This window comes from Neolamprologus multifasciatus, chromosome 22 (assembly GCF_963576455.1).
Source record: "Neolamprologus multifasciatus chromosome 22, fNeoMul1.2, whole genome shotgun sequence".
NCBI lineage: Eukaryota > Metazoa > Chordata > Actinopteri > Cichliformes > Cichlidae > Neolamprologus > Neolamprologus multifasciatus.
This window is the reverse complement of record NC_140459.1, coordinates 19981983-20009150: the sequence shown is the minus strand read 5'-3', so window position 1 is coordinate 20009150 and position 27168 is coordinate 19981983. Positions and strand designations below refer to the sequence as shown.

The 27168-nt window shown below is 38.6% G+C and overlaps 3 protein-coding genes and 2 pseudogenes across 4 annotated transcripts; all 5 read right to left on the bottom strand.

Annotated features, from left to right (window-relative positions):
* Positions 1–3625: 3625 nt before the first annotated feature.
* On the bottom strand, positions 3626–5664 carry LOC146493407 (lactose-binding lectin l-2-like; annotated as a pseudogene).
* A 307-nt stretch (positions 5665–5971) lies between these two features.
* Positions 5972–8078, bottom strand: LOC146493406 (lactose-binding lectin l-2-like). Its single transcript, XM_085148701.1, has 2 exons — positions 7793–8078; positions 5972–7148 (listed from the first exon to the last, which is right to left on the bottom strand). The coding sequence occupies exons 1-2, from the start codon at positions 7878–7880 to the stop codon at positions 6715–6717; spliced, it is 522 nt and encodes a 173-aa protein (XP_085004827.1). The 5' UTR covers positions 7881–8078; the 3' UTR covers positions 5972–6714.
* A 945-nt stretch (positions 8079–9023) lies between these two features.
* LOC146493405 (lactose-binding lectin l-2-like) lies at positions 9024–11552 on the bottom strand (annotated as a pseudogene).
* A 1049-nt stretch (positions 11553–12601) lies between these two features.
* Positions 12602–14414, bottom strand: LOC146493404 (lactose-binding lectin l-2-like). Its single transcript, XM_085148703.1, has 2 exons — positions 13912–14414; positions 12602–13266 (listed from the first exon to the last, which is right to left on the bottom strand). The coding sequence occupies exons 1-2, from the start codon at positions 13997–13999 to the stop codon at positions 12833–12835; spliced, it is 522 nt and encodes a 173-aa protein (XP_085004829.1). The 5' UTR covers positions 14000–14414; the 3' UTR covers positions 12602–12832.
* Positions 14415–17072: 2658 nt separating this feature from the next.
* On the bottom strand, positions 17073–21025 carry LOC146493403 (lactose-binding lectin l-2-like). 2 transcript variants are annotated; one of them, XM_085148700.1, is made up of 2 exons: positions 20891–21025; positions 17073–18263 (listed from the first exon to the last, which is right to left on the bottom strand). In XM_085148700.1, exons 1-2 carry the CDS (start codon positions 20976–20978, stop codon positions 17830–17832), a joined length of 522 nt encoding a protein of 173 aa, XP_085004826.1. In that variant the 5' UTR covers positions 20979–21025; the 3' UTR covers positions 17073–17829. The 2 variants fall into 2 exon arrangements, with proteins under 2 accessions (XP_085004826.1, XP_085004825.1); XM_085148699.1 differs by lacking the exon at positions 20891–21025 and adding an exon at positions 18868–19017.
* Between the last annotated feature and the right edge of the window lie 6143 nt (positions 21026–27168).

Here is a 27168-nt window from a genome sequence, read left to right as displayed (position 1 = left end):
CTGTTGGATATGTGTGATATTTATCATGATATCAAAGCAGCTGTTAAATCCTTGTCACAAAAGCTACATGTCATTAGAAAACTCTGGAATCATGACATTGAGCAGTTTATAAAAGTATTTTTGGTCACATCTTATTAATATTAATCCAAATAATTGCAGTATCAAAAGACAGACCTGAGCTACAACAGAGAGGATGATTAATGTAGCTTTGTTTTTGGCAAAAAAAAAAAAATATCCAGTCAGCCTCCCCCCTCCTTATTTCATGTTTTGGTTTGGTCCAGGTGCACGTGCTCCCAGCTGATGCTGAGCCTAGAACTGGACCTCAGCAGGAGAAAGAGACAGTAGGATGGGTCCAGTATAAGTAAGCTCTGTTTTTCAAAAACGAAAACCAAAACAGGTGGAAATTAAACTCATAGTGAAGTCCATATGAATGAAACTGCTTGTCTTTGCTAGTGTTAGTTAGCTTACTTCATTTCTAACAAAAGCCTCAGGACAGACATATTATTTATTTATGAGATCATTGTTGAACTTTTAGTCTTTTTTTTTTGCAAAACTCATTCAAATGTGTTTGGGTAAAATTATCCACAACTCAAAGACATCACTTAACTACTTATTGACACATGTTGAGCTCTGGCCTTTTCCAGAGAACTTCACTGTTTGTTTGACTGAGTATTTATTGATTTATTATATTATAAAATGACATCATCAGCAAAATGCTTAACAGAATAGGTTTCTATATCAGGAAGAGGACATAGAGGTGTGCAATCATTCTCAGTAAACAAATCCAAAACAAACCCTGTGCACACTTTTTATTGCAGTGAACACATATAAATGAAGTGATGTGGCCTGTTCAGAGTCAATAAAAAGAAAGACCGTCTATGTAACTGTAAGAGTTATACGCTTAATCTTTAATTTTTGCTTGTACTTTGCCACTTTATTTGCAGTGTGTACAAATGTTTAAATGCCCTTGTGTCTATTACATTTTTTAAATAAGCCAAACTAAACAAAACCATAGACTTTTAAACTAAAGCAGATCATTACCACTGCTGTGCCAGCTTGGCTGTCCTGCAGATATCCGACACTCATGTTGGGAGTTTGTGTCGCTTTCTATCATAAAATGTGATGTCCAGCCTTAAAGCTTTCTTCATCAGCTTCATCAGCTTTCTACAGCTCTCATCTTAACTCCCACCATAAAAGTTTACTTAAGATTTTTAAAATGACATTTCTGACAATGATAGCTGATAGTTGAAAGCACATGTCTATGTTTTTCTAGTGACTCTACGTTGGCCTTCTGTAACAAAAAAAGAGTGAAGAGCTCACGTTTTGAGATCTGATCTAAATGTTTCACTTTGCCAATGAAGGACCTTTTTGATACAATAAAACTACAGCAAAGTCCAGATACTTAGGGTAGTATAATTTGGTGACCTGCAGAGAAGGTCTGAATTCAACAAGATATGAGCAGATGCTTTAGAAACTAATTTCCTTGAGACCATAAAGCTGGTATAAAAAGTAAATTGGTGAGTTGAACTAATCAGTTTCATCGCTTTAAATATAAATTCATGTCTCTTACCCTTGATGCACATCCTAACATAGACCATGAACACCACAGCCTGCAGTGGAGCAGCTGCTAAAAATAACATGTTTCTACAGTTTGTTTTTCAAGCCACTTCAGAAGAACATAGTTCTGCAGCACATCATGTACAGATAAGCAAGCCATCAGATGTCTTTATTTTCTTGTTACTTATAAAGTGTCTCTGTCAGTGGACTCAACACCAGGCTGCAGTACACAATAAATTAACTCATTCCCAGTAATACACATTCATCTGTCTATCAGACTGAGTTGCTCATTAACTGAAGGAACCAGAACACAGTTCTGCATCGTTCCAACCCAAATAGTGCAGATTAAAAGTATTTTTCAGTTTCTAAGGGCAGCTTATCCGTGCTGCACAAACAGAAGCTAAATTGAGAGAACACTGGTTATCATTCCACTTCTTTAAGTTTGAATAGTTAGTGTGAACACAGTGTTCATTTGTTCCTGCGTTGTCTGATTGTTCTGCATGCCAGTAGACGAAACTCACTGCACAACCATCAGACCACATCCATCTGTCTTCTTTATGGAGGTCACTCAGTCCAATCCAGGTCCATTGCTCAGCATGGTCAAAGTTCTTAATCAAAGATTTAACAAACTCCTCTTCCTCCTGGCTGTAGATGGACACCGGGTTGGCTCGCTGTGACACACAGTAGAGCTCTGCATCAGCCCAGCTCATGTGTGTGGCCACATATTTGTAGCAGCGGCCATTGAAGCTGTACCAGAACATGGGACAGCTTCCACGCAGTAGTTGAACTCTGTGGTCATCTGAAGAAGACACAGCAGTCAGAACTTGATGAAAAAGCAGGAATGAAAGGGATCAGGTTTTTGTCAGTGTGACAGACTTTTTTCTTTGGTATTCTTCAGAGACGGCACATCAGACAAGCATGTCTGCACAGTTGACACTGTGAAAGTTAAAGCATGCAGAGAAGTAAGCTGCTCTTATTGTGTTTAGCAGCAAGTATTTATCATAACTCTGTGGTATAGTAAAACTAGTGCTGTCAGCGTTAATCTCATTAAAATTACTTTAACGCGTAGCTGCATCAACGCGGGAAGGTGCAAGGTGTCATAGCCTTAGCACAGTTAGCTCGTTAATGCATTAGTGCCATCCAGCCCCACGGACAGGGCGATCCGTGATAACTTGCTAACGGAGATTTGCTGCCTTAAAGCGGTTATGGCTTTAACGTCACTTTAACTAGATTAACAAGAGTAGAACCCATCTGATGTTGGGAATTTTGTAGAATTTTGTATCATTGACTCTGCTTAAATAGAGACATCAGAAATATGAACAACATGTTCTCGAAGTGAAATAAAAAAGACATAAATAAAGGCAAAAGTAGAGAAAAGAGCAGTCAGAATATGAGACAGTTACCAAGTTGGAGCTTCACTTCATTTTCATCAGAGTCTCAGAAGGAGCACCCAGAGCCAGACCGAGCAGGAAGAGGAGCAAGATCATGTTGGAGCTTTAAGTCTCAAAGTGTGATGAGGAGCTGCTGAAGCTTCTTTGTACAGGATGTTCAGATTTCTGCAGAGTTGAAGCTGCTTTCTTTTATAGCTGAGTGAGAGGGAGATTTCACTGCTGGTGTGACATCATTGGCCACATGGACCAAAGCTTTCCACTGTACACAATAACAATAAACATAAGCCAGAAAAAACATCACATGCCAAAAAGTTAGTAGTTTTTAAGCAGTAACATTTTATTGGGACTTCCAGGAGAACGTGACTGTTTTTGCTGTAATTGTATATTTATGTTATGATCAAAGGCCTTTGCAGTACAATGATTAAACAAACAGGAAAGGTCACAGTAACAGAAAGAGACAAGTAGATTTGCTCTAGTAAACACAGAGCGAGCTAATTCCCTGTATTAAAGAGCATTAGCTCTCATTCTCTTTAAGTTTTTCTGTAAAATTTAATAAGGAAGAGCTTTGTTCTTTCCTTCGGAGGCGATTTTAGGTTCAGACTTTTAGGGGGGTCAGCCCCAAATCATAATCTCATGCATACAGTGCTGAATAATTAATATTAATGGAATATGCTGTTTGTCATCACCCCTTTTCACATTTGCAAACTTTCAAATGCAGCCTAATTAATTGGATGACCATTCCCACTGTGTAAACAGATGTCGTCATTTTTGGACATCCAATTTTGGTCCACTGAAGGAGTAGTTTTGTAACCTTTTCTATGTCCACTGAACAGCTACTGTTGATGTCCGTGCATCTTAGGTGATAAATAGGTAAGCAGATAACCTGCGCCTCTGCCCACTCACGGGCAATGCTGCCCTTTCTCAGGCTTGCTCAAACACCTGCAACTCATTGCTTTTATCTGTACTGTGTATTTAAGGACTAGCTGTGACAACGTGTCTTCATTATGGTGGCAAATTGGCTAAACTTGTTTGATGATGACTTTTGTAAATTCGGTTCAGTCGCCCTTGTGTCTTGTCTGCTTCCTAGTTACCCACTTGAAGTTCCTGTCTTACTCACTGAGAAATGCACCTGCCTGGAGTCAAAGACCTGCAACTTGACCAGTACAGCAAAGAAACTCAGGCTTTGTAAATTTTGGAAACAAGTGGTGAGTTTTGCTAGTGTTTCCATCTGTGTATCTTGTATCTATGTAGTTCCAGAATTACATGGGATAGTTAGCACTCAGTAGCTTTACTTTAAGTTCATTTGAATGCAAGAACACACCCAGAGCCAGATCGAAAAGCTTTAATCATGAGATGCACACTGTCATTATATCACTGGCTGGATTCATTCATGAAGCTTAATGTACAGCTTGGATTCAATATCAGACAGTTCAGCTTCTTCTAAAATGTCACAAAACTATGATAAAATGAAAGATTTTGACAGAATAACATATAGATTTAGAATTAAGGTATGACTTCACATCGGTCATATGTACAGTTGTTGATCCAGCAATCATTAACATGAAAGTCTTTGAATATGTAAGGTTCTCAGTTGCTATGGGCAAGCTACACGAGTAGCACAAACACAGGTATAAGTTACAGAACACGGTACATCATTCCACTTCTTATTTGTATCATAGTTGTTATGACCACAGTGTTCAGCTCCTCCATCGTTGCTTGGCTCTGCAGCATGCCAGTAGACAAAATTACCAGCGAAATTGACATAACATTGATGATCATTCCACTTCTTTGCATCAAACATGTTAGTGTGAACACAGTGTTCATTTGTTCCATCGTTGTTTGGTTGTCCAGCACTCCAGTAGACAAAACTCACTGCACAACCATCAGACCACATCCATCTGCCTTCATTATGGAGGCCACTCAGTCCAATCCAGGTGAGCATGGTCAAAGTTCTTAATTAATGATTTAACAAACTTCTCTTTCTCCTCACTGTGGATAGACAGCAGGTTGGCTCGCTGTGACACACAGTAGAGCTCTGCATCAGCCCAGCTCATGTGTGTGGCCACATATTTGTAGCAGCGGCCATTGAAACTGTACCAGAACATGGGACAGTTTCCATGAAGTAGTAACTGTTTAACTGACTGTGTGACTGACTTTTTTTCTTTGATGTACCTTCTGAATGTCACAGCCCGGTGGATCAACAGGTAGCTCTCGCCAGGGTGGAACGGATTCACACCCTCGGCCCAAACACCCGTGAAGTGGAAACACCTGAGTCTCATTTGCACTGTCAGCATTTAAGCAGAGGGATATTAGCTTTCATTGCTAGATTGTTGTGTGACTCGGATTCCCTGGATCTGTCCCTGTTTACCCTGAGAGGATTCCTTGTAGTGAGTGATTGGAGAGTGGCTGGCAGCAGGCAGTGAGTGACCGAAGAGGAAGGAGTGTTTTCCCCCTGTCCTCCCCACCTTGGATCCCCTGGAGCCCATACCCCTGCCACCTTTTATATAGCACTATTCCCCGAACTGTCTGTACGTACACCTGGTGAAACGTGTAATAAATGCCACTGTGATCTTCTCAAGTTCAAGAGTCCTGCGTGCGAGTCCTCAGTGAACCGTGACAGTGAAGAAGATCAGATAAGCATGTCTGCACAGTTGCCACTGTGAAAGTTAAAACATGCAGAGAAGTAAGCTGCTCTTATTGTGTTTATAAGCAGTCTTTATAATAACTCTACAGTATAGTAGAACCCATCTGACATGGGGAAAAATCTGTGTTACAATCCAACACTAAGAATTTGGTATTACTGACTGCTGAAACATAACAAGAAGAAAATCCTGGAGTGTTTGACTAAAATGTGATTAAAATAATTGAACGAAAAAAACCCCACACAAATAAAGTTAAAATACAAGAAGGGAGGGAAGAGTCAAAATATAGGACGGTTACCAAGTTGTAGCTTCAATTCACTGCCATCAGAAGGAGACTCAGAAGGAGCACCCAGAGCAAGACTGAACAAGAAGAGGAGCAAGATCATGTTGGAGCTTTAAGTCTCAACCTTTGATGAAGAGCTGCTGAAGCTTCTTTGTACAGGATTTCTGCAGAGAGGTGGAGCTGCTTTCTTTTATAGCTGCCTGAGAGGGTGTTTTCACTGATCACTGTGATATCATTGGCCAAATGGAATAAAACTCTCCACAGTAAACATCACTACCACCAGGCAGTAAACACCATCAGATTCTAAAGAAATGAATAATTGCTGAACAGCCACGTCCTCCTGGCAGACTCAGAAGAACGGGACTCTTTTTGCTATAATTCTGCATTTATGATATGATCAAAGGCCTTTTCAGCATAATGATTAAACAAACATAAAAGGTTGTAACAAGAAGACAGCAGCTCACAAGCTCTAGCTATGGCCTGCTCTAATAAACAAATATAGAACAAATACTCAACGTTAAAGAGGACTCAGCACCCAGAGTCACCCAAACAACCTATTGCTATGCAACACTTTCATTTTATCAATTTAAAGTGATCCAGAAAAACAAACAAACAAACAAACAAACAAATGCATGATGAAAATATCTGTTTAATATAGTATTACAGAGTCCTTAAATTTTAGTACTCCAGCCTTGCACTTCTGTACTTCTAATATGTTTAATTAATAAACATATTCATTAGGATATATTAATATTAACATTGCTAAATTTATTGTGGAGGGATGCTACATGCCAACATAACATCAGGTTAACTGTCTAATGTTGAATTAGCGTCTTAGTTTCTAAACACAAGCATTGCGTTTTACACAAACAGAGGGATAGCCAAGAGAGCATGGTACGTCATTCCACTTCTTAACAGGACCACAGTTGTTTTGCACACAGTGTTCGTTTTTTCCCAGGTTGTTTGGCTCGCCTGCAAGCCAGTTAAAAAAGCGTACCACAGAGCCATCAGACCACATCCATCTGCCCTCTCTGTGAACATCACTGAGTCCAATCCAAGAGGCTCTCTGAGCAGGATCGAAGTTCCTGATCAGGGATCTGACAAAGTTCTCTTCCTCCATGTTGTGGATAGACACCAGGTTGGCTCCCTGTGACAAACAGTGGAACTCTGCATCAGACCAGCTCATCGGTGTAGCTACATACGTATAGCAGCGGCCGTTGAAGCTCCACCAGAACGGGGGACAGTTTCCTCTCAGGAGCTTCACTGCCCGGTCATCTGAAAATGACAGAAACAAGAAGAGGAAAAAGATCATGATTTATTTTTTAGTGACAGAAGAAACCTGAAGAGACTTGGTGTCAGGCTGCTTTTCTGTATGTACTTCAGGGAATAGAAAGAAACATTACATATTAGCTTCACTGCATCAGCTCCCTGCTAAATACAGATTAAAATTTAAAATCCTTCTCCTCACATACAAGGTATTAAATACTCAGGCTACATCTTATTTTAACAGCAATGGAGTACTTTGCTCTCAGACTGCTGGTTTACTTGTGGTTTTGAGGTTAATTAAAAGTAGAATGGGAGGCAGAGCCTTCCGCTGTAAGCCTCCAATGTGTAATCAGCCAGTTTGGATTAAGGACACAAATAATCAATAATCTACTTTTAATATTAAGCTTTTCTTTTTGATGAGGCCTAAAGTTTCAGACAGGAGCAGCCATTTGCTGCAAATGGCTGCTCCTGTCTGAGCCTGGTTCTGCTGGAGGTTTGAGACGTGGAACCAAATTAATGCATGTATCCCCAATTACACTAACACATATTTATCCTGAGCAAAACAAAACAAGAAACATGATAAAAGTGCATTTAAAATCTATTATTTGCTAAATAATATTAAAAAGACAAAAAAATGCACAAAAAAAAGTTACCAAGTTGAAGCTTCACTTCATTGTCATCAGAAGGAGACTCAGAAGGAGCACCCAGAGCCAGACCGAACAAGAAGAGGAGCAAGATCATGTTGGAGCTTTAAGTCTCAAAGTGTGATGAGGAGCTGCTGAAGCTTCTTTGTACAGGATGTTCAGATTTCTGCAGAGAGTTGGTCCTGCTTTCTTTTATAGCTGCCTGAGAGGGTGTTTTCACTCCACTCTAAACAATAACACTAAAAACGAGCCAGAAAAATACATCAAATTCCAATGAACTGAGCTGATGTGTAATTTATGTTTATGGTACCATAAAGCTATATCAGCATAATAATTAATCAAACAGGGTGAATCAGATCTCTAACAGGAAGGACCAAATAGAAACTCCTGAGCTGCTCCAGTAAACAAAGACAGATTGAACTCTCCCCTCTCAGAAGGATCCTCTCTATGTAGTCAACCCAGAGATATGTGACTCTGCTATGGCAGCCAGTAAAGTTGAAGTAAATGCAAATTTTAAAATAAATTAAATAACATAATTTCGACCTTTGGTTTATAGATGGATTTTTGAATACCATCCATCCATCCATTCACTTCTGCTTATCCTTTTCAGGGTTTGTTGGGGGGGTGGGGTGGGGGTGGGGGGAGGTGCTGGAGCCTATCCCAGCTGTCATACAGCGAGAGGCGGGGTACACCCTGGACAGGTCACCAGTCTGTCGCAGGGCTAACACACACAGAGAGAGAGACAACCATTTGCATTCACATTCCCTCCCGCATTCACACCTATGGGCAATTTAGATTAGTCACTTAACCTATCCATAAACTGCATGACTTTTTGAATACATTTAGTCTTTATCAAGCTTTTTGTGATCTCACAATGCTTTATATAGACATCAATGGATATCAATAAACTCATTTATTATTTGATTGCATATTGAATATCGCCTGACTGCCTCTGTGCAAGTATGCAAAAGGAGAGACACAGAAATACTTACTTTTTACTCTATGCAGTAATTATAGTAATAGTAGTAAGTACACTAATAATGTTTTCATGCATTCAGATTGATACACACCTGTTGGATATGTGTGATATTTATCATGATATCAAAGCAGCTGTTAAATCCTTGTCACAAAAGCTACATGTCATTAGAAAACTCTGGAATCATGACATTGAGCAGTTTATAAAAGTATTTTTGGTTACATCTTATTAATATTAATCCAAATAATTGCAGTATCAAAAGACAGACCTGAGCTACAACAGAGAGGATGATTAATGTAGCTTTGTTTTTGGCAAAAAAAAATAATATCCAGTCAGCCTCCCCCCTCCTTATTTCATGTTTTGGTTTGGTCCAGGTGCACGTGCTCCCAGCTGATGCTGAGCCTAGAACTGGACCTCAGCAGGAGAAAGAGACAGTAGGATGGGTCCAGTATAAGTAAGCTCTGTTTTTCAAAAACGAAAACCAAAACAGGTGGAAATTAAACTCATAGTGAAGTCCATATGAATGAAACTGCTTGTCTTTGCTAGTGTTAGTTAGCTTACTTCATTTCTAACAAAAGCCTCAGGACAGACATATTATTTATTTATGAGATCATTGTTGAACTTTTAGTCTTTTTTTTTGCAAAACTCATTCAAATGTGTTTGGGTAAAATTATCCACAACTCAAAGACATCACTTAACTACTTATTGACACATGTTGAGCTCTGGCCTTTTCCAGAGAACTTCACTGTTTGTTTGACTGAGTATTTATTGATTTATTATATTATAAAATGACATCATCAGCAAAATGCTTAACAGAATAGGTTTCTATATCAGGAAGAGGACATAGAGGTGTGCAATCATTCTCAGTAAACAAATCCAAAACAAACCCTGTGCACACTTTTTATTGCAGTGAACACATATAAATGAAGTGATGTGGCCTGTTCAGAGTCAATAAAAAAGAAAGACCGTCTATGTAACTGTAAGAGTTATACGCTTAATCTTTAATTTTTGCTTGTACTTTGCCACTTTATTTGCAGTGTGTACAAATGTTTAAATGCCCTTGTGTCTATTACATTTTTTAAATAAGCCAAACTAAACAAAACCATAGACTTTTAAACTAAAGCAGATCATTACCACTGCTGTGCCAGCTTGGCTGTCCTGCAGATATCCGACACTCATGTTGGGAGTTTGTGTCGCTTTCTATCATAAAATGTGATGTCCAGCCTTAAAGCTTTCTTCATCAGCTTCATCAGCTTTCTACAGCTCTCATCTTAACTCCCACCATAAAAGTTTACTTAAGATTTTTAAAATGACATTTCTGACAATGATAGCTGATAGTTGAAAGCACATGTCTATGTTTTTCTAGTGACTCTACGTTGGCCTTCTGTAACAAAAAAAGAGTGAAGAGCTCACGTTTTGAGATCTGATCTAAATGTTTCACTTTGCCAATGAAGGACCTTTTTGATACAATAAAACTACAGCAAAGTCCAGATACTTAGGGTAGTATAATTTGGTGACCTGCAGAGAAGGTCTGAATTCAACAAGATATGAGCAGATGCTTTAGAAACTAATTTCCTTGAGACCATAAAGCTGGTATAAAAAGTAAAATTGGTGAGTTGAACTAATCAGTTTCATCATTTTAAATATAAATTCATGTCTCTTACCCTTGATGCACATCCTAACATAGACCATGAACACCACAGCCTGCAGTGGAGCAGCTGCTAAAAATAACACGTTTCTACAGTTTGTTTTTCAAGCCACTTCAGAAGAACATAGTTCAGCAGCACATCATGTACAGATAAGCGAGCCGTCAGATGTCTTTATTTTCTTCTTACTTATAAAGTGTCTCTGTCAGTGGACTCAACACCAGGCTGCAGTACACAATAAATTAACTCATTCCCAGTAATACACATTCATCTGTCTATCAGACTGAGTTGCTCATTAACTGAAGGAACCAGAACACAGTTCTGCATCGTTCCAACCCAAATAGTGCAGATTAAAAGTATTTTTCAGTTTCTAAGGGCAGCTTATCCGTGCTGCACAAACAGAAGCTAAATTGAGAGAACATTGGTTATCATTCCACTTCTTTAAGTTTGAATAGTTAGTGTGAACACAGTGTTCATTTGTTCCTGCTTTGTCTGGTTGTCCTGCATGCCAGTAGACGAAACTCACTGCACAACCATCAGACCACATCCATCTGCTTTTTTTATGGAGGTCACTCAGTCCAATCCAGGTTCATTGCTCAGCATGGTCAAAGTTCTTAATCAAAGATTTAACAAACTCCTCTTCCTCCTGGCTGTAGATGGACACCAGGTTGGCTCGCTGTGACACACAGTAGAGCTCTGCATCAGCCCAGCTCATGTGTGTGGCCACATATTTGTAGCAGCGGCCATTGAAACTGTACCAGAACATGGGACAGTTTCCAAGAAGTAGTAACTGTTTAACTGACTGTGTGACTGACTTTTTTTCTTTGATGTACCTTCTGAATGTCACAGCCCGGTGGATCAACAGGTAGCTCTCGCCAGGGTGGAACGGATTCACACCCTCGGCCCAAACACCCGTGAAGTGGAAACACCTGAGTCTCATTTGCACTGTCAGCATTTAAGCAGAGGGATATTAGCTTTCATTGCTAGATTGTTGTGTGACTCGGATTCCCTGGATCTGTCCCTGTTTACCCTGAGAGGATTCCTTGTAGTGAGTGATTGGAGAGTGGCTGGCAGCAGGCAGTGAGTGACCGAAGAGGAAGGAGTGTTTTCCCCCTGTCCTCCCCACCTTGGATCCCCTGGAGCCCATACCCCTGCCACCTTTTATATAGCACTATTCCCCGAACTGTCTGTACGTACACCTGGTGAAACGTGTAATAAATGCCACTGTGATCTTCTCAAGTTCAAGAGTCCTGCGTGCGAGTCCTCAGTGAACCGTGACAGTGAAGAAGATCAGATAAGCATGTCTGCACAGTTGCCACTGTGAAAGTTAAAACATGCAGAGAAGTAAGCTGCTCTTATTGTGTTTATAAGCAGTCTTTATAATAACTCTACAGTATAGTAGAACCCATCTGACATGGGGAAAAAAATCTGTGTTACAATCCAACACTAAGAATTTGGTATTACTGACTGCTGAAACATAACAAGAAGAAAATCCTGGAGTGTTTGACTAAAATGTGATTAAAATAATTAAACGAAAAAGAACCCCCACACAAATAAAGTTAAAATACAAGAAGGGAGGGAAGAGTCAAAATATAGGACGGTTACCAAGTTGTAGCTTCAATTCACTGCCATCAGAAGGAGACTCAGAAGGAGCACCCAGAGCAAGACTGAACAAGAAGAGGAGCAAGATCATGTTGGAGCTTTAAGTCTCAACCTTTGATGAAGAGCTGCTGAAGCTTCTTTGTACAGGATTTCTGCAGAGAGGTGGAGCTGCTTTCTTTTATAGCTGCCTGAGAGGGTGTTTTCACTGATCACTGTGATATCATTGGCCAAATGGAATAAAACTCTCCACAGTAAACATCACTACCACCAGGCAGTAAACACCATCAGATTCTAAAGAAATGAATAATTGCTGAACAGCCACGTCCTCCTGGCAGACTCAGAAGAACGGGACTCTTTTTGCTATAATTCTGCATTTATGATATGATCAAAGGCCTTTTCAGCATAATGATTAAACAAACATAAAAGGTTGTAACAAGAAGACAGCAGCTCACAAGCTCTAGCTATGGCCTGCTCTAATAAACAAATATAGAACAAATACTCAACGTTAAAGAGGACTCAGCACCCAGAGTCACCCAAACAACCTATTGCTATGCAACACTTTCATTTTATCAATTTAAAGTGATCCAGAAAAACAAACAAACAAACAAACAAATGCATGATGAAAATATCTGTTTAATATAGTATTACAGAGTCCTTAAATTTTAGTACTCCAGCCTTGCACTTCTGTACTTCTAATATGTTTAATTAATAAACATATTCATTAGGATATATTAATATTAACATTGCTAAATTTATTGTGGAGGGATGCTACATGCCAACATAACATCAGGTTAACTGTCTAATGTTGAATTAGCGTCTTAGTTTCTAAACACAAGCATTGCGTTTTACACAAACAGAGGGATAGCCAAGAGAGCATGGTACGTCATTCCACTTCTTAACAGGACCAAAGTTGTTTTGCACACAGTGTTCGTTTTTTCCCAGGTTGTTTGGCTCGCCTGCAAGCCAGTTAAAAAAGCGTACCACAGAGCCATCAGACCACATCCATCTGCCCTCTCTGTGAACATCACTGAGTCCAATCCAAGAGGCTCTCTGAGCAGGATCGAAGTTCCTGATCAGGGATCTGACAAAGTTCTCTTCCTCCATGTTGTGGATAGACACCAGGTTGGCTCCCTGTGACAAACAGTGGAACTCTGCATCAGACCAGCTCATCGGTGTAGCTACATACGTATAGCAGCGGCCGTTGAAGCTCCACCAGAACGGGGGACAGTTTCCTCTCAGGAGCTTCACTGCCCGGTCATCTGAAAATGACAGAAACAAGAAGAGGAAAAAGATCATGATTTATTTTTTAGTGACAGAAGAAACCTGAAGAGACTTGGTGTCAGGCTGCTTTTCTGTATGTACTTCAGGGAATAGAAAGAAACATTACATATTAGCTTCACTGCATCAGCTCCCTGCTAAATACAGATTAAAATTTAAAATCCTTCTCCTCACATACAAGGTATTAAATACTCAGGCTACATCTTATTTTAACAGCAATGGAGTACTTTGCTCTCAGACTGCTGGTTTACTTGTGGTTTTGAGGTTAATTAAAAGTAGAATGGGAGGCAGAGCCTTCCGCTGTAAGCATCCAATGTGTAATCAGCCAGTTTGGATTAAGGACACAAATAATCAATAATCTACTTTTAATATTAAGCTTTTCTTTTTGATGAGGCCTAAAGTTTCAGACAGGAGCAGCCATTTGCTGCAAATGGCTGCTCCTGTCTGAGCCTGGTTCTGCTGGAGGTTTGAGACGTGGAACCAAATTAATGCATGTATCCCCAATTACACTAACACATATTTATCCTGAGCAAAACAAAACAAGAAACATGATAAAAGTGCATTTAAAATCTATTATTTGCTAAATAATATTAAAAAGACAAAAAAAATGCACAAAAAAAAGTTACCAAGTTGAAGCTTCACTTCATTGTCATCAGAAGGAGACTCAGAAGGAGCACCCAGAGCCAGACCGAACAAGAAGAGGAGCAAGATCATGTTGGAGCTTTAAGTCTCAAAGTGTGATGAGGAGCTGCTGAAGCTTCTTTGTACAGGATGTTCAGATTTCTGCAGAGAGTTGGTCCTGCTTTCTTTTATAGCTGCCTGAGAGGGTGTTTTCACTCCACTCTAAACAATAACACTAAAAACGAGCCAGAAAAATACATCAAATTCCAATGAACTGAGCTGATGTGTAATTTATGTTTATGGTACCATAAAGCTATATCAGCATAATGATTAATCAAACAGGGTGAATCAGATCTCTAACAGGAAGGACCAAATAGAAACTCCTGAGCTGCTCCAGTAAACAAAGACAGATTGAACTCTCCCCTCTCAGAAGGATCCTCTCTATGTAGTCAACCCAGAGATATGTGACTCTGCTATGGCAGACAAAGTTGAAATAAATAAAGCTATAAAAATAAATTAAATAATACAGTTTGGACCTTTAGTTTATAGGTGGATTTTTAATACATTGAAACATTTTTTTTAATTCTTCTGTAAATATTGGATATTTACAGTCTAATAAAAACTATGAGATGCCTTGGATTACTGCAGTTTGTTTATTTATTTCCTTTAAAAAAAATGTTCTTATTTAAATTTAATAAGAAACATTTTTCAATGCCACATCTACAGAAAACAGACTTTTAAAGCATTTTTCCAAATGACAATGACACAGAGGTGCAGTTTTATCTGAAAACTTTCTTCATCCTTCTGATCCTTTCTTGACTTTAACTAACAAAACAAAAGCTACATGTCATTAGAAAACTCTGGAAAACTGGAATCATGACATTGAGCAGTTTACAAAAGTATTTTTGGTCACGTCTTATTAATATTAATATTAATCCGAACAATTGCAGTATCAAAAAACAGACCTGAGCTTCAACAGAGAGGCTGATTAATGTAGCTTTGTTTTTGGCAACAACAATAATCTCCAGTCAGCTTCCCCCCTCCTTATTTCATGTTTTGGTTTGGTGCTCCCAGCTGATGCTGAGCCTAGAACTGGACCTCAGCAGGAGAAAGAGACAGTAGGATGGGTCCAGTATAAGTAAGCTCTGTTTTTCAAAAAAGAAAAGCAAAACAGGTGGAAATTAAACTCATAAGTCCATATGAATGAAACTGCTTGTCTTTCCTAGTGTTAGTTAGCTTACTTCATTTCTAACAAAAGCCTCAGGACAGACATATTATTTATTTATGAGATCATTGTTGAACTTTTAGTCTTTTTTTTTGCAAAACTCATTCAAATGTGTTTGGGTAAAATTATCCACAACTCAAAGACATCACTTATCTACTTATTGACACGTGTTGAGCTCTGGCCTTTTCCAGAGAACTTCACTGTTTGTTTGTCTGAGTATTTATTGATTTATTATATTATAAAATGACATCATCAGCAAAATGCTTAACAGAATAGGTTTCTATATCAGGAAGAGGAAATAGAAGTGTGCAATCATTGTCAGTAAACAAATCCAAAACAAACCCTTTGCACACTTTTTATTGCAGTGAACACACATAAATGAAGTGATGTGGCCTGTTCAGAGTCAATAAAAAGAACGACCGTCTATGTAACTGTAAGAGTTATACGCTTAATCTTCAATTTTTGCTTTTACTTTGCCACTTTATTTACAGCTTGTACAAATGTTTAAATGCCCTTGTGTCTATTACATTTTTTAAATAAACCAAACTAAACAAAAAGATTGCAATAAATAGACTTTTAAACTAAAGCAGATCATAACCACTGCTGTGCCAGCTTGGCTGTCCTGCAGATATTTGACACTCATGTGGGGGGTTTGTGTCACTTTCTACCCTAAAATGTGAAGTTCAGCCTTAAAACTTTCTTCATCTTCCAGCTTTCATCTTAACTCCCACCTTATTGGTTTAAGTTTTTTTAAATAACATTTCTGACAATGAAAATTGACAGTTGGAGGTGCATTTCTATCTTTTTATAGCCTTTCACTGGTTTTATTTAAGTTATTTTTAAAATAACATGTCTGACCATGGTTTAACTCATTTTGATGAGGCTTTACTGTTATAAAAAAAAAGGAGAGTGGAGAGCTCACGTTTTAAGATCTGATCTAAAGGTTCCACTTTGCCAAGAAGGAACTTTATGATACAATAAAACTACAGCAAAGTGCAGGTACTGGGACAGTAGTATTTAGTGACCTGAAAACATTCCTACAATCAAATTTTAGATTGTAGTAACACACATTCATCTGCCTATAAGATTTAACTGCTCATTAATCGAGGGAACCAGAATACAGTTCAGGATCCTTCCAGCCCACTTTAACCCCTGGTCATATTTAGCATAAGCTTGAAAAACAGTCACACTTCTTCTTTAGATGTTACCTTTACAGGCTGTGGCTGTAGACACTCACTGCTGTACCTCTCTCCTCACCTCCTCAGTGATATTATTCTGTCTGTGTTTTTTAGGATGAAGCCAAACTATAGATCTTAACTACATTAGAGTTTTTTCTGGTAAGGATAAAGGTAGATGTGTATCACCTCCATTTGTCTCCTTTTGTAATACTTAGTGTTTATTAAATACTACTCATGAAATGTGATTACTGATGTTGCAGACATGTGTCTCGTAACCCCAGAGATACACAATGAAGGCACTGATCATGAGTTTTCATTTATAGCTTTTCAATCCTTTTAATTTAGAGCAGTTTTAACCATTTATTTGTTCACCAAAAACAGTCTTTGCTTTCGTGAATTTTGACATTGAAACGATGAGTAAATATTGCCTTTGAGTGCAGCTGCCAGTGGTTCTTTCCACATTTATGAAAATTGAGGTTTGTGGAATTTTGTGACTTTTGCACAAACACACTAAAGACAGATAGCATCAACAGTGCAGGGAAAATGTAAATTTTAGTTTCTGAGTGCAGTTTATCCATACTGCACGAACAGAAGGTAAAATGGCAGAACACGGGCAGTCATTCCACTTCTTTGTGTCAGTTGTCTGGTTGTCCTGCATCCCAGTAGACAAAATCTACTGCACAACCATCAGACCACATCCTGCCTTCTTTATGGAGGTCAGTAAGGTTTTGAGGAAAAAAAGAAACATTTTTATAAGACAGTCTTTAAAGGGTGGTTAAAGGATTTTATTTATTCATCTCAGAGTTGAAGTGATTGACTGTTCATGTAAATGGACTGGTTCTTACAGAGCACTTTACACAACTTGTTCATTCACCAAATCACACAAGCACTTTTTCCTAAGCACTTCCTAACTAACATTAACACAACATTCACAGTCTGATGGATGCATCAGAGAGCAACATGGGGTTAGTAATTTGCCTGAGAATATTTGATATGCAGTCTGGAGCAGAGTGGGATCAATCGACTAACATTCTGGTTAGTAGATGGCCTGCTCTCCCACCTGAGCTACAGCCACCAAAACGCTGCCAAATGTGGAAACATGATTGTTAAAATCAATGTGTTTTGTGCAGTTGAGCCTGTGTTATTAAAAAATGCCCTCACTGTTTGAGAACTGCATGAAAACCTGCGATAATTGAGCCACATCGATTGATAAAAACTGTAATTAGGCTTGAAGTTATTCTGGGAAGATCAATGAGGAGGTGTATTTTCTACATTCATCCTTATTTGAAATACTAACTGCGTGCTGATGAAACATGCAAGCGCATGTCTGTGACACCAGTTACACGCTTGCATGTTTTCTCATAGGACCTGTAACCCCATAGATAAACAGTGGTGGCACTGATGATGAATTTTCATGTATAATTGTTTTTATTATTTATTTGGAGCAGTTTTAAACATCTATTAATGGGCCAAAAACGATTTGCTTCTGTACAATGCAGTGAAAATATACATTTCAGTTTCTAAGGGCAGGTTATTTGTGTTGCACAAACAGAAGCTAAATTGAGAGAACACTGGTGATCATTCCACTTCTTTTCTTTATCCACGTTAGCGTGAACACAGTGCTGATTTTTTCCATCGTTGTTTGGTTGTCCAGCACTCCAGTAGACAAAACTCACTGCACAACCATCAGACCACATCCATCTGCCTTCTTTATGGAGGTCACTCAGTCCAATCCAGGTCCATTGCTCAGCATGGTCAAAGTTCTTAATCAAAGATTTAACAAACTCCTCTTCCTCCTGGCTGTAGATGGACACCAGGTTGGCTCGCTGTGACACACAGTAGAGCTCTGCATCAGCCCAACTCATGTGTGTGGCCACATATTTGTAGCAGCGGCCATTGAAGCTGTACCAGAACATGGGACAGCTTCCACGCAGTAGTTGAACTCTGTGGTCATCTGAAGAAGACACAGCAGTCAGAACTTGATGAAAAAGCAGGAATGAAAGGGATCAGGTTTTTGTCAGTGTGACAGACTTTTTTCTTTGGTATTCTTCAGAGACGGCACATCAGACAAGCATGTCTGCACAGTTGACACTGTGAAAGTTAAAGCATGCAGAGAAGTAAGCTGCTCTTATTGTGTTTAGCAGCAAGTATTTATCATAACTCTGTGGTATAGTAAAACTAGTGCTGTCAGCGTCAATCTCCTTAAAATGACTTTAACGTGTAGCTGCATCAACGCGGGAAGGTGCAAGGTGTCATAGCCTTAGCACAGTTAGCTCGTTAATGCATTAGTGCCATCCAGCCCCACGGACAGGGCGATCCGTGATGACTTGCTAACGGAGATTTGCCGCGTTAAAGCGGTTATGGCTTTAACGTCACTTTAACTAGATTAACAAGAGTAGAACCCATCTGATGTTGGGAATTTTGTAGAATTTTGTATCATTGACTCTGCTTAAATAGAGACATCAGAAATATGAACAACATGTTCTCGAAGTGAAATAAAAAAGACATAAATAAAGGGAAAAGTAAAGAAAAGAGCAGTCAGAATATGAGACAGTTACCAAGTTGGAGCTTCACTTCATTTTCATCAGACAGAGTCTCAGAAGGAGCACCCAGAGCCAGACCGAGCAGGAAGAGGAGCAAGATCATGTTGGAGCTTTAAGTCTCAAAGTGTGATGAGGAGCTGCTGAAGCTTCTTTGTACAGGATGTTCAGATTTCTGAAGAATTGAATCTGCTTTCTTTTATAGCTGCCTGAGAGGGTGTTTTCCCTGATCACCTTGATATCATTGGCAAAATGATTGACCAAAACTCTCCACTGTAAACATCAGTAACACGAGGCAGTAAAGACCATCAGATTCTAAAGAAATTAATAATTGCTGAAGAGCCACGTCCTCCTGGCAGACTCAGAAGAACGGGACTGTTTTTGCTGTAATTCTGCATTTATGATATGATCAAAGTCCTTTTCAGCATAATGATTAAAGAAACAGGAAAAGTTGCTGTAACAGGAAGAAAGCAGCTCACAACCTCTAGCTATGTCCTGTTCTAATAAACAAAGACAGAACAAATTCTCAATAATAAAGAGGACTCAGCACCCAGAGCCACCCAAACAAGAAGAGGAGCAAGATCATGTTGGAGCTTTAAGTCTCAAAGATGATGAGGAGCTGCTGAAGCTTCTTCCTACAGGATGCTCAGATTCCTGCAGAGAGTTGGAGCTGCTTTCTTTTATAGCTGCCTGAGAAGGTGTTTTCACTGCTGGTGTGACATCACTGGCCAAACGGCCCAAAACTCTCAACTGTACACAACACTAAACATAATCCAGAAAAAAAACATTAAATTCCAAAGACATGAAGAAATGTTGTTTGTTTTTTGATGTATAATTTATATTTATTGTATCATAAAGGCGCTATCAGCACAATGACTAATCAAACAGGACAGGTCAGTGCTCTAACAGGTAAAAATTCCCAAGTTGCTCCATTAAACAAAGACAGAATGAACTCCACACAATCAAGAGGATCCTCTCTTAGTACTGGACCCAGAGATATGTGACTCTCCTATGGCAGTAAATGACAAAATAGATAAACTATTAACACCTTTGGTTTATTACTTTTACTTCACTGTTCGTTTGTCTGAATAATTATGGTTTTATTATATTATAAAATCACATTATCAGCAAAATGAAAAACAGAATAAATGACTGTACCAGGAAGAGGAAACAGACGTTTATGATCCTTTCCAGTAAAGAACACAAAACAAACCGTTTTTTGTTTTTTTTTTATAATAACAGTGAACACATATAAATAAAGTGATTGCGGCTGGCCTGTTTAGAGTCAATTAAAAAAAAGACTGTGTATGTATCTATTTTTTTTCTACTTTGAGATATTTACAGTGTATACAAATGTCTAAGCACACTTGTGTCTATTACACTTTTAAAGCATCCATTAAGCAGGTTTCCTGTTGTGAAAAAAGGGAGTGGAGAGCTCACGTTTTAACATCTAATCTAAATGTTTCATTTTGCCAAGAAGGACTTTTATGATATGAATTACAGTACAGCAAAGTACTCGTGGCAGTAGTATTTGGTGACCTGCACAGCAGACTCCATTCCTACAATCAAACATGAACAAAGAGAAAAGGTGAGAGAGGCTGGCAGCTCGGGAGTGCAGAAAGAGAGCATGACCTTCAGTAGCTTCAAGTGTTAAAGGATCATTTAATTCCACATTAACAAGTTCATGAAGTTTTGAGATTTAAAAAACAAACAAACATGCGTTTACAAACAACACAGTCACTGTTTCTTTTTTCAATGACAGAGAACAAAGTGGCTCTTATCATGTTTATTAGCAGGTCTTTATCATAACTCTATGATTTAGGAGAAACCATCTGGTATGGGAAGAATTTTTTTTTTTTTTAAATCCTACAATAATCATTTTTGTATCACAGTATCTGATGAAACAAAAAACATCAGAAACATAAAAAACATAAAAAACATATTCTTGGAGTGTTTAACTAAAAGGTGCTAAAATGACAAAAAACACAAATAAACCTCAAAGTAAATAAAGAAAAGATTAGCCACAGTACAGGAAAGTTACCAAGTTGGAGCGTCACTTCACTGCCATCAGAAGGAGACTCAGAAGGAGCACCCAGAGCCAGAATGAACAAGAAGAGGAGCAAGATCATGTTGGAGCTTTAAGTCTCAAAGTGTGATGAGGAGCTGCTGAAGCGTCTTTGTACAGGATTCCTCCAAAGAGTTCATGCTGCTTTCTTTTATAGCTGCCTGAGAGGGTTCTTTTACTGCTGGTGTGACATCACTGGCCAAACTGACCAGAACTCTCCACTGTAAACAACATTAAACAGAAGCCAGAAAAGACCATTGAATTCCAACGAATACCAACACGTGACTGTGACTGTTTTTACTGTCCAATTATATTCTATTGTGTCATAAAAGGCATTGATTAAGTAAACAGACAGGTCAGAGCTTTTACAGGAAGAGAAAAGAAGAGACTCCCGAGCTGCTTTAGTAAACTGAGAGACAACAAACTCTCTCCATGCAAGAGGATTTCTTTCTTTTTTTGCGTCGATGCTTGGAAGATAACTCTGATAGTAGGAAGGTCTGAGATTTCAAAGGCATCTGAAGTCTTTATTTTTCCCTAAGAATCAGTAAGAAATGTAAATTCTATAGAAATACACATACAGCTTATTTACTTGATTTTTTATCCTGTTGGATGCAAACAGTTTTACAGCAATTCATATTTTCTATAAGATTTAATATCTGATCCTGACAGGACACATATTGGTATCTTCTGACCTTGTACCAAATTTGCACAAGCCTATAAGCTGAAGTCTTTTTACATGTATTATTTCCTTGCTCTTAGCCCATTAAAAACCATCAAGGCTGCAGCTGAAGGGATAAATCTAAAATTGACCTTTTAAACATTTAATAAAACCTGTTTAAAATCTGTTTCTCTTCTGTCTTAACTGCAACAGGCAGTTTAGGATATAATAATATTTTTTCCTATGAATGTGAATGATAATGATGAAGGGCAGTGGATAGAATAGGTTTGTTTACACTATTTATATTAAATCTTTATTTATTTTATTGTTACATTAGGAAAAATAGTGCAGTAATTTTATCCAAATGTTTTGAGCTTGTTTGCATGCATGGAAATATAATTTTGACACTTTTGTACTTAAGCACACTTAATCATCACCACAGAACAGCAGATGTAAAATCAGTGAGTTAAATCAGTAATAAGCTGCTCAGTGCGAGAGTTCAGCAAACACAAGAGAATGTTTTCAAATGTGCTGTTGTTTCATAATAAGTCTGTGGCCTGGTTGAAATACACACAGTGCTCATTATATACTCTGTTGCTCAGCTCTCCATCATTTCTAAGAACAAAGCTGACTTCAGTTGCATTAACCCAAATCCATCCTGACTGAGTCACTGATTCCAGTCCAGATGTGTTTATGAGCAGGATCAAAGTTTTGGAGTAGCAGTTTAATAAACTTCTTTCCAAACTGTGGATAGAAACCATCCTCTGACACACAGTGCAGCTCTGCATCAGCCCAGGTCATAAATCTGGCTGTATAACTGCAGCAATCGCCACTGAAGCTGTACCAGAACACAGGACTGTTTCCAGGCTGCAACACTTCACATTCATCTAAACTCACAAAGCAGTCTCATGGTTGCCTCATGGGAAGCATCGGCGGAGCGGGGGTGGCTTATTAAGCCCGGGGTCTTTTGGAGTGTAATTTGTTTCATAGTTAGATGCCTGACTGACAACTGTATAAAACAAAAACTACACACAATATTCAAAGCACATAGCGCACAGTCGTAAATTCCCTCTAATTTTGGTATGATCCGAGCTCAGGCACTAGGCGATTGAGCACAGCACTTACGCATGTGAGCGAGGGGAGTGACTACCAATAAAATGTTGTTGTTGTTAAGTTTTTGTTGAAAACAATTGCTGGCGAAGTCAAGATAACAAGAGTGATATTGTGATGCCACAGTTTTAATGAACACAGCTCTGAGCTGAAAAATGTTTTCTCTTATTTAACAAACCTAAAAAAAAAAAAACTTTCCATCGAGAACTCATTTCTATCAAGTGGAAATGACTTCTGCATATTTTTAAGTTACATTTTATTATAAATTCATCATGATGTCACAAAGTTTGCAGATATCTTAAGACCAGTTTTATTAATATACTCTGGATTGCAAACAGAATCAAATCTTCTTTGATTAATTTTTATTAAAGAAAAAAAACAAAACAAAACACATCAATGGCATTGTTACGTCCCCCCGAAGGGGTCTAGTCATGCGAGTGAGGGGATCAGTAACAAATGAGTCCGGAAACAGAATGAAAAGGAAAACAGACAGTTGTTTTATAATAATATAGTTTTATTACAAATATTATAGTTTTATTACAAATGACGTTAACATAAAGAGCCGGCAACACCGTTTTACCAATAATGCCAAAGAAACAAAGGAAACACTCGTAGCAACAAAAGAAAAAGCTATCAAACAAATAAGGGAGGCACTTCCCACTTCATATTTACTTCTCACCACGGGGAGACACTTCCAGGGCCCACAAGCCCATCTACTCACAAGGAGGCTGTCTGTCCAAAACCTAGCAGAAAAATGCGGCGAGCCACAGAGGGGAAAAACCACCCTTGCTCACAGCTCATCCCCAGCTTATATAGCCTCAGAGGTGATTGCTGACTGGATTCAGGTGGCAAACGAGGCTAATCAAAAACAGCTGTGTCCTGGGGAGAGAGGAGAGTGAGAGAGACAGAGGGGGTGGGAGTGGCAAGAGAGGAGGAGGTGGAGAGAGCGGGCAAACACCCCACCCACACACTCCCACAGCCTCACAGGATGTAACAGGCATTCACTGAGAACGTTTCACAGACAGGTAGAGATGGCAGTTGCTGCTTGTAATGTAATGTTGACCTAAAGTACAAAGAATATTTTTTTTCATAACAGTGTCATGTAAATACTTTCTGTTAATTATTTCTTCCAAGAGAACGTGTGTTTAAATCATAGCAGGGCACAGACAGTGATATTTGGGTCAAGGTGTGGAAGTGGATGGCTTTCTGTGGGGAGTTGGAGCTGTTTGAATGGATTGAAGAATCTGCTGTGATGCTCTGGATTCTCTTACCTGTCTGCAAAAGTTGCTTTTGGTCTTGAAACTACTGCAGTGATTTACACGAAATGTCCAGTATTAATATTGTTTTTTTTTAATCTAGTGTAACCCCCCCCCCCAAAAAAAACAAACAAAACAAAACAAAACAAAAAAACAACAACAACAAGTTCTTTACAGCAGACAATTTACTACATTTTAAAATTGTGCAATCCATGTATTATTAGTAAAACTCCTGGTAAGACATTTTACAAATTGTGCAATTAAAATGTTTATTTATTCATAGTCTTAAGAAAGATGGGGAGGGCATTCAGAAGGTCCCTGCCAGGTCGCGCAGTTTCTCATAAATGTTGCCTGGTTTATTTGCTACATTCAGGCTGAGGGGTCATGAATGTAGCATGATGATGATGATGATGATTCTTTCATTGCATAATCAGATGAAAAGATATAGAAAATGTAAAAAAATAAATATAAATATGGTTGTTAACTATCTCTTGCTTAAACAGTTTAAAAACTTCTTAGTCTGTGGGGACTGGAAGAGTTGTTTGCATTGTTGGTTATTAAGACCAGGCTGAATGTTAATAAAGGGTTAATTCTCTCCTACCTCTCAACACATGAAGTTTTTGCACTTATAACTAACTAACTAACTAACGTACTAACGTACTAACATACTAACGTACTAACTAACTTACTAACTACTGCAGTATATTTTTTGTATGAGCCCCTTTTTATGCCTCTTTCAATGATGAATCACTAAACACAGTCTCTGTATTTTATGCGGTTAAACTGTCTAGTAATGGTAAAATCTTTATCCTTGTACTGCTCATAACATGCCCTTTGTGAGACTGGCGATCTGTCCAGGGTGTACACTGCCTCTTCCCTAAGAAAATTAGGTGGGTTACAGTACAGTCAATAACAGACTAAACTAATTAAACGATATAATATGTTACAGATTTACATCTAAAAATAGCACTAATATATTCAAGGATTAAAAGCGGTGATTATAAATAAATATCAAGAATATTGACAGGAATATTACAGGAAAGTAGAAATAGCGTCTTTAAAAAGGTGTGCAGTGTTTACAGTGTATTAGATGGAGGAGTTGTACAGGGAGATGGCCACGGACAGGAATGATTTCCTGTGTTGTTCAGTGGTGCTTTTTGGTAGTCCAGGTACCATCACCCCCAGAGGGGTAATCCGCCCCCAGATCCAAGAGATGTTTCTGTTTACTCTGGGGTGGAGACAAGCATACAGCCAGCTCCTTCTCCTGGTCCCCCACCCCAGATGGCAGATTCTATTTCTATTTGATTTGATTTATTCATCAAATAGAGAAAACAATTTTTTTTACCCCCAAACCTACAGTGGTAGCCCCATATCAGACAGAAATGACAAATGATACTAAACACGACCTGTTAAATTAGCTCTGTAGAGTGGGAAATGATAATGAAGCAGTTCATTTAATTTCATTTAAAATTTCATTTAATTAGCTCTTCATATTTCTGGCCACTAGATGCCACCAAAGAGGACAGTGTTAAAAAGCTTGGAGTCATGAACCCTTTTTCAACACTACTTTCAATGCTTTCAGAAAGCTTCATTTGGCAATAACTAATATGTACAATATATACACAAATAACTATTCTAGCCCTTATAGATAAACAAACTTTATCAGACACAATACACAAAGACACAGCCGGGTTGGAAGCTGGAAGTTGGAGGAGCCATGATGATCTTGATGGGTCCCAATTTATAGTCAGTCCCAAACTCATTTTACACCTTGGTCCACACACAGCCCACTTTGATCTTAAGTGGGCCGGACCAGTGAAACTCCCCTTTCTGTCAGTGTGAAGAAGTTCCATATTGTTTTTCTACATGACAAAGAAAGAAATCTGTCAGCACAACTCTTTGGACATAAATTCTAAGAAATAAACATGTAAAAATACAGAAGAAGTTCTGGGAGCTCATTAAATAAAAAAACAAATCAGCACTGAAGCATCACAGCATGATTCATGAACATAATTTTCTGAAGTTTACCTGCTAATCTGTCCATTTAGGAAGCATAAATATTTTGAATCCATTTCACATGCTTTGGTGCAAATGAACTTGGCAAATGACAAGTTTGTGTACATTCTCTTTTTTTCCATACAGTAGGTACTGTTGCACTTTAGCAACAGTGGAGTGGATGACATCACTCACAGTCTCTGCGTCAGATTGGAGGAATGTAAACAAGGACAATGACAGTGTGTGTGAATTCTCTAGGCAAGTAATAGGGACACAGATTTATAGCCAGAAAGTCAGTGTTAGCACATCCATACATGCTCTTGCAAGAAGGTCTGCTGTGAGTCCCAGGCACATTCTCAAGAGTGTGTAAGAGATACCAGGAGAAAGGCTGTTACCTGAGAAGAGCTGAACAGGACTATAGAGATTGACTATCCAAAGATTTTGGTTATAGAGATTGAAAATGTGACGTCATTCAGGGGTAAAACCGCAAAGGATTCTGGGAACCCGTGGCAAGAGGTACTAGCGCACCCAGGCTTTCAATTGAAATCAGTTACACAGCGATAAAAAGAAACACAAAAAATGGCAAGAAGCTGTTGTATTATTAACTGCAATAGCCGGTCGCATGACAGCCACAGGAAGCCGACGGGTAAAGAGATTGGTTGTTATCGGATTACGTAGTTGAAGAGAAATTGTTCGAGCCATGTTTCCGAAGTAACAAAGAGGCGACGGATGGCCTGGATTGCACCCATTCAAAGACCAAATATAACTTCCCAGTCTGCTCCAAGCATTCCCACAAAGGTCAGTGTTTTGTAGTAGTTAATACGTCATTTTTCATAACATAATTGGTGATATAGGTTACAAGCAAGTCTGGCGCTGAATAGAAATTGTTGCGCTATGCTCCTTTGTTTATTGTGCATAAATAGTGAATTGTCCTGCCAGAATATTGCGTTTCGCTTCTGTTATTACCATGGTACACTGACAAAAACATATACTTTTATTCACAGGATAAAACAGGGTTTTTTTTTATCACTAATTGCCCAGTATGATTACAGCATACAATATTATTGTCACTGCTACATTTCTGTAATGCCTACCAGAAATTATTTCCACTACTAATTAATTACCATTGAGCTCAAAGGTCCTATTAATAAAGGGTTAACGAGTGTGTATTTATGAAGACGATTTGTGAGGTAAACTTATCTTTGTTCGTACGTCTTTCGTTCTACACGGTGCAT

What these genes read in the sequence shown, in the direction of transcription:
- LOC146493406 (XM_085148701.1), bottom strand. Translation starts at nt 7,880, where the DNA reads ATGATCTTGCTCCTCTTCTTGTTCGGTCTGGCTCTGGGTGCTCCTTCT. An exon ending in TGAAGTGAAGCTTCAACTTG is followed by an intron (nt 7,149 to 7,792) that starts GTAACTTTTTTT and finishes TGTCATTTTCAG; the next exon opens with ATGACCGGGCAGTGAAGCTC.
- LOC146493404 (XM_085148703.1), bottom strand. Translation starts at nt 13,999, where the DNA reads ATGATCTTGCTCCTCTTCTTGTTCGGTCTGGCTCTGGGTGCTCCTTCT. An exon ending in TGAAGTGAAGCTTCAACTTG is followed by an intron (nt 13,267 to 13,911) that starts GTAACTTTTTTT and finishes TGTCATTTTCAG; the next exon opens with ATGACCGGGCAGTGAAGCTC.
- LOC146493403 (XM_085148700.1), bottom strand. Translation starts at nt 20,978, where the DNA reads ATGATCTTGCTCCTCTTCTTGTTCATTCTGGCTCTGGGTGCTCCTTCT. An exon ending in TGAAGTGACGCTCCAACTTG is followed by an intron (nt 18,264 to 20,890) that starts GTAACTTTCCTG and finishes TGTCTTCTTCAG; the next exon opens with ATGACCACAGAGTTCAACTA.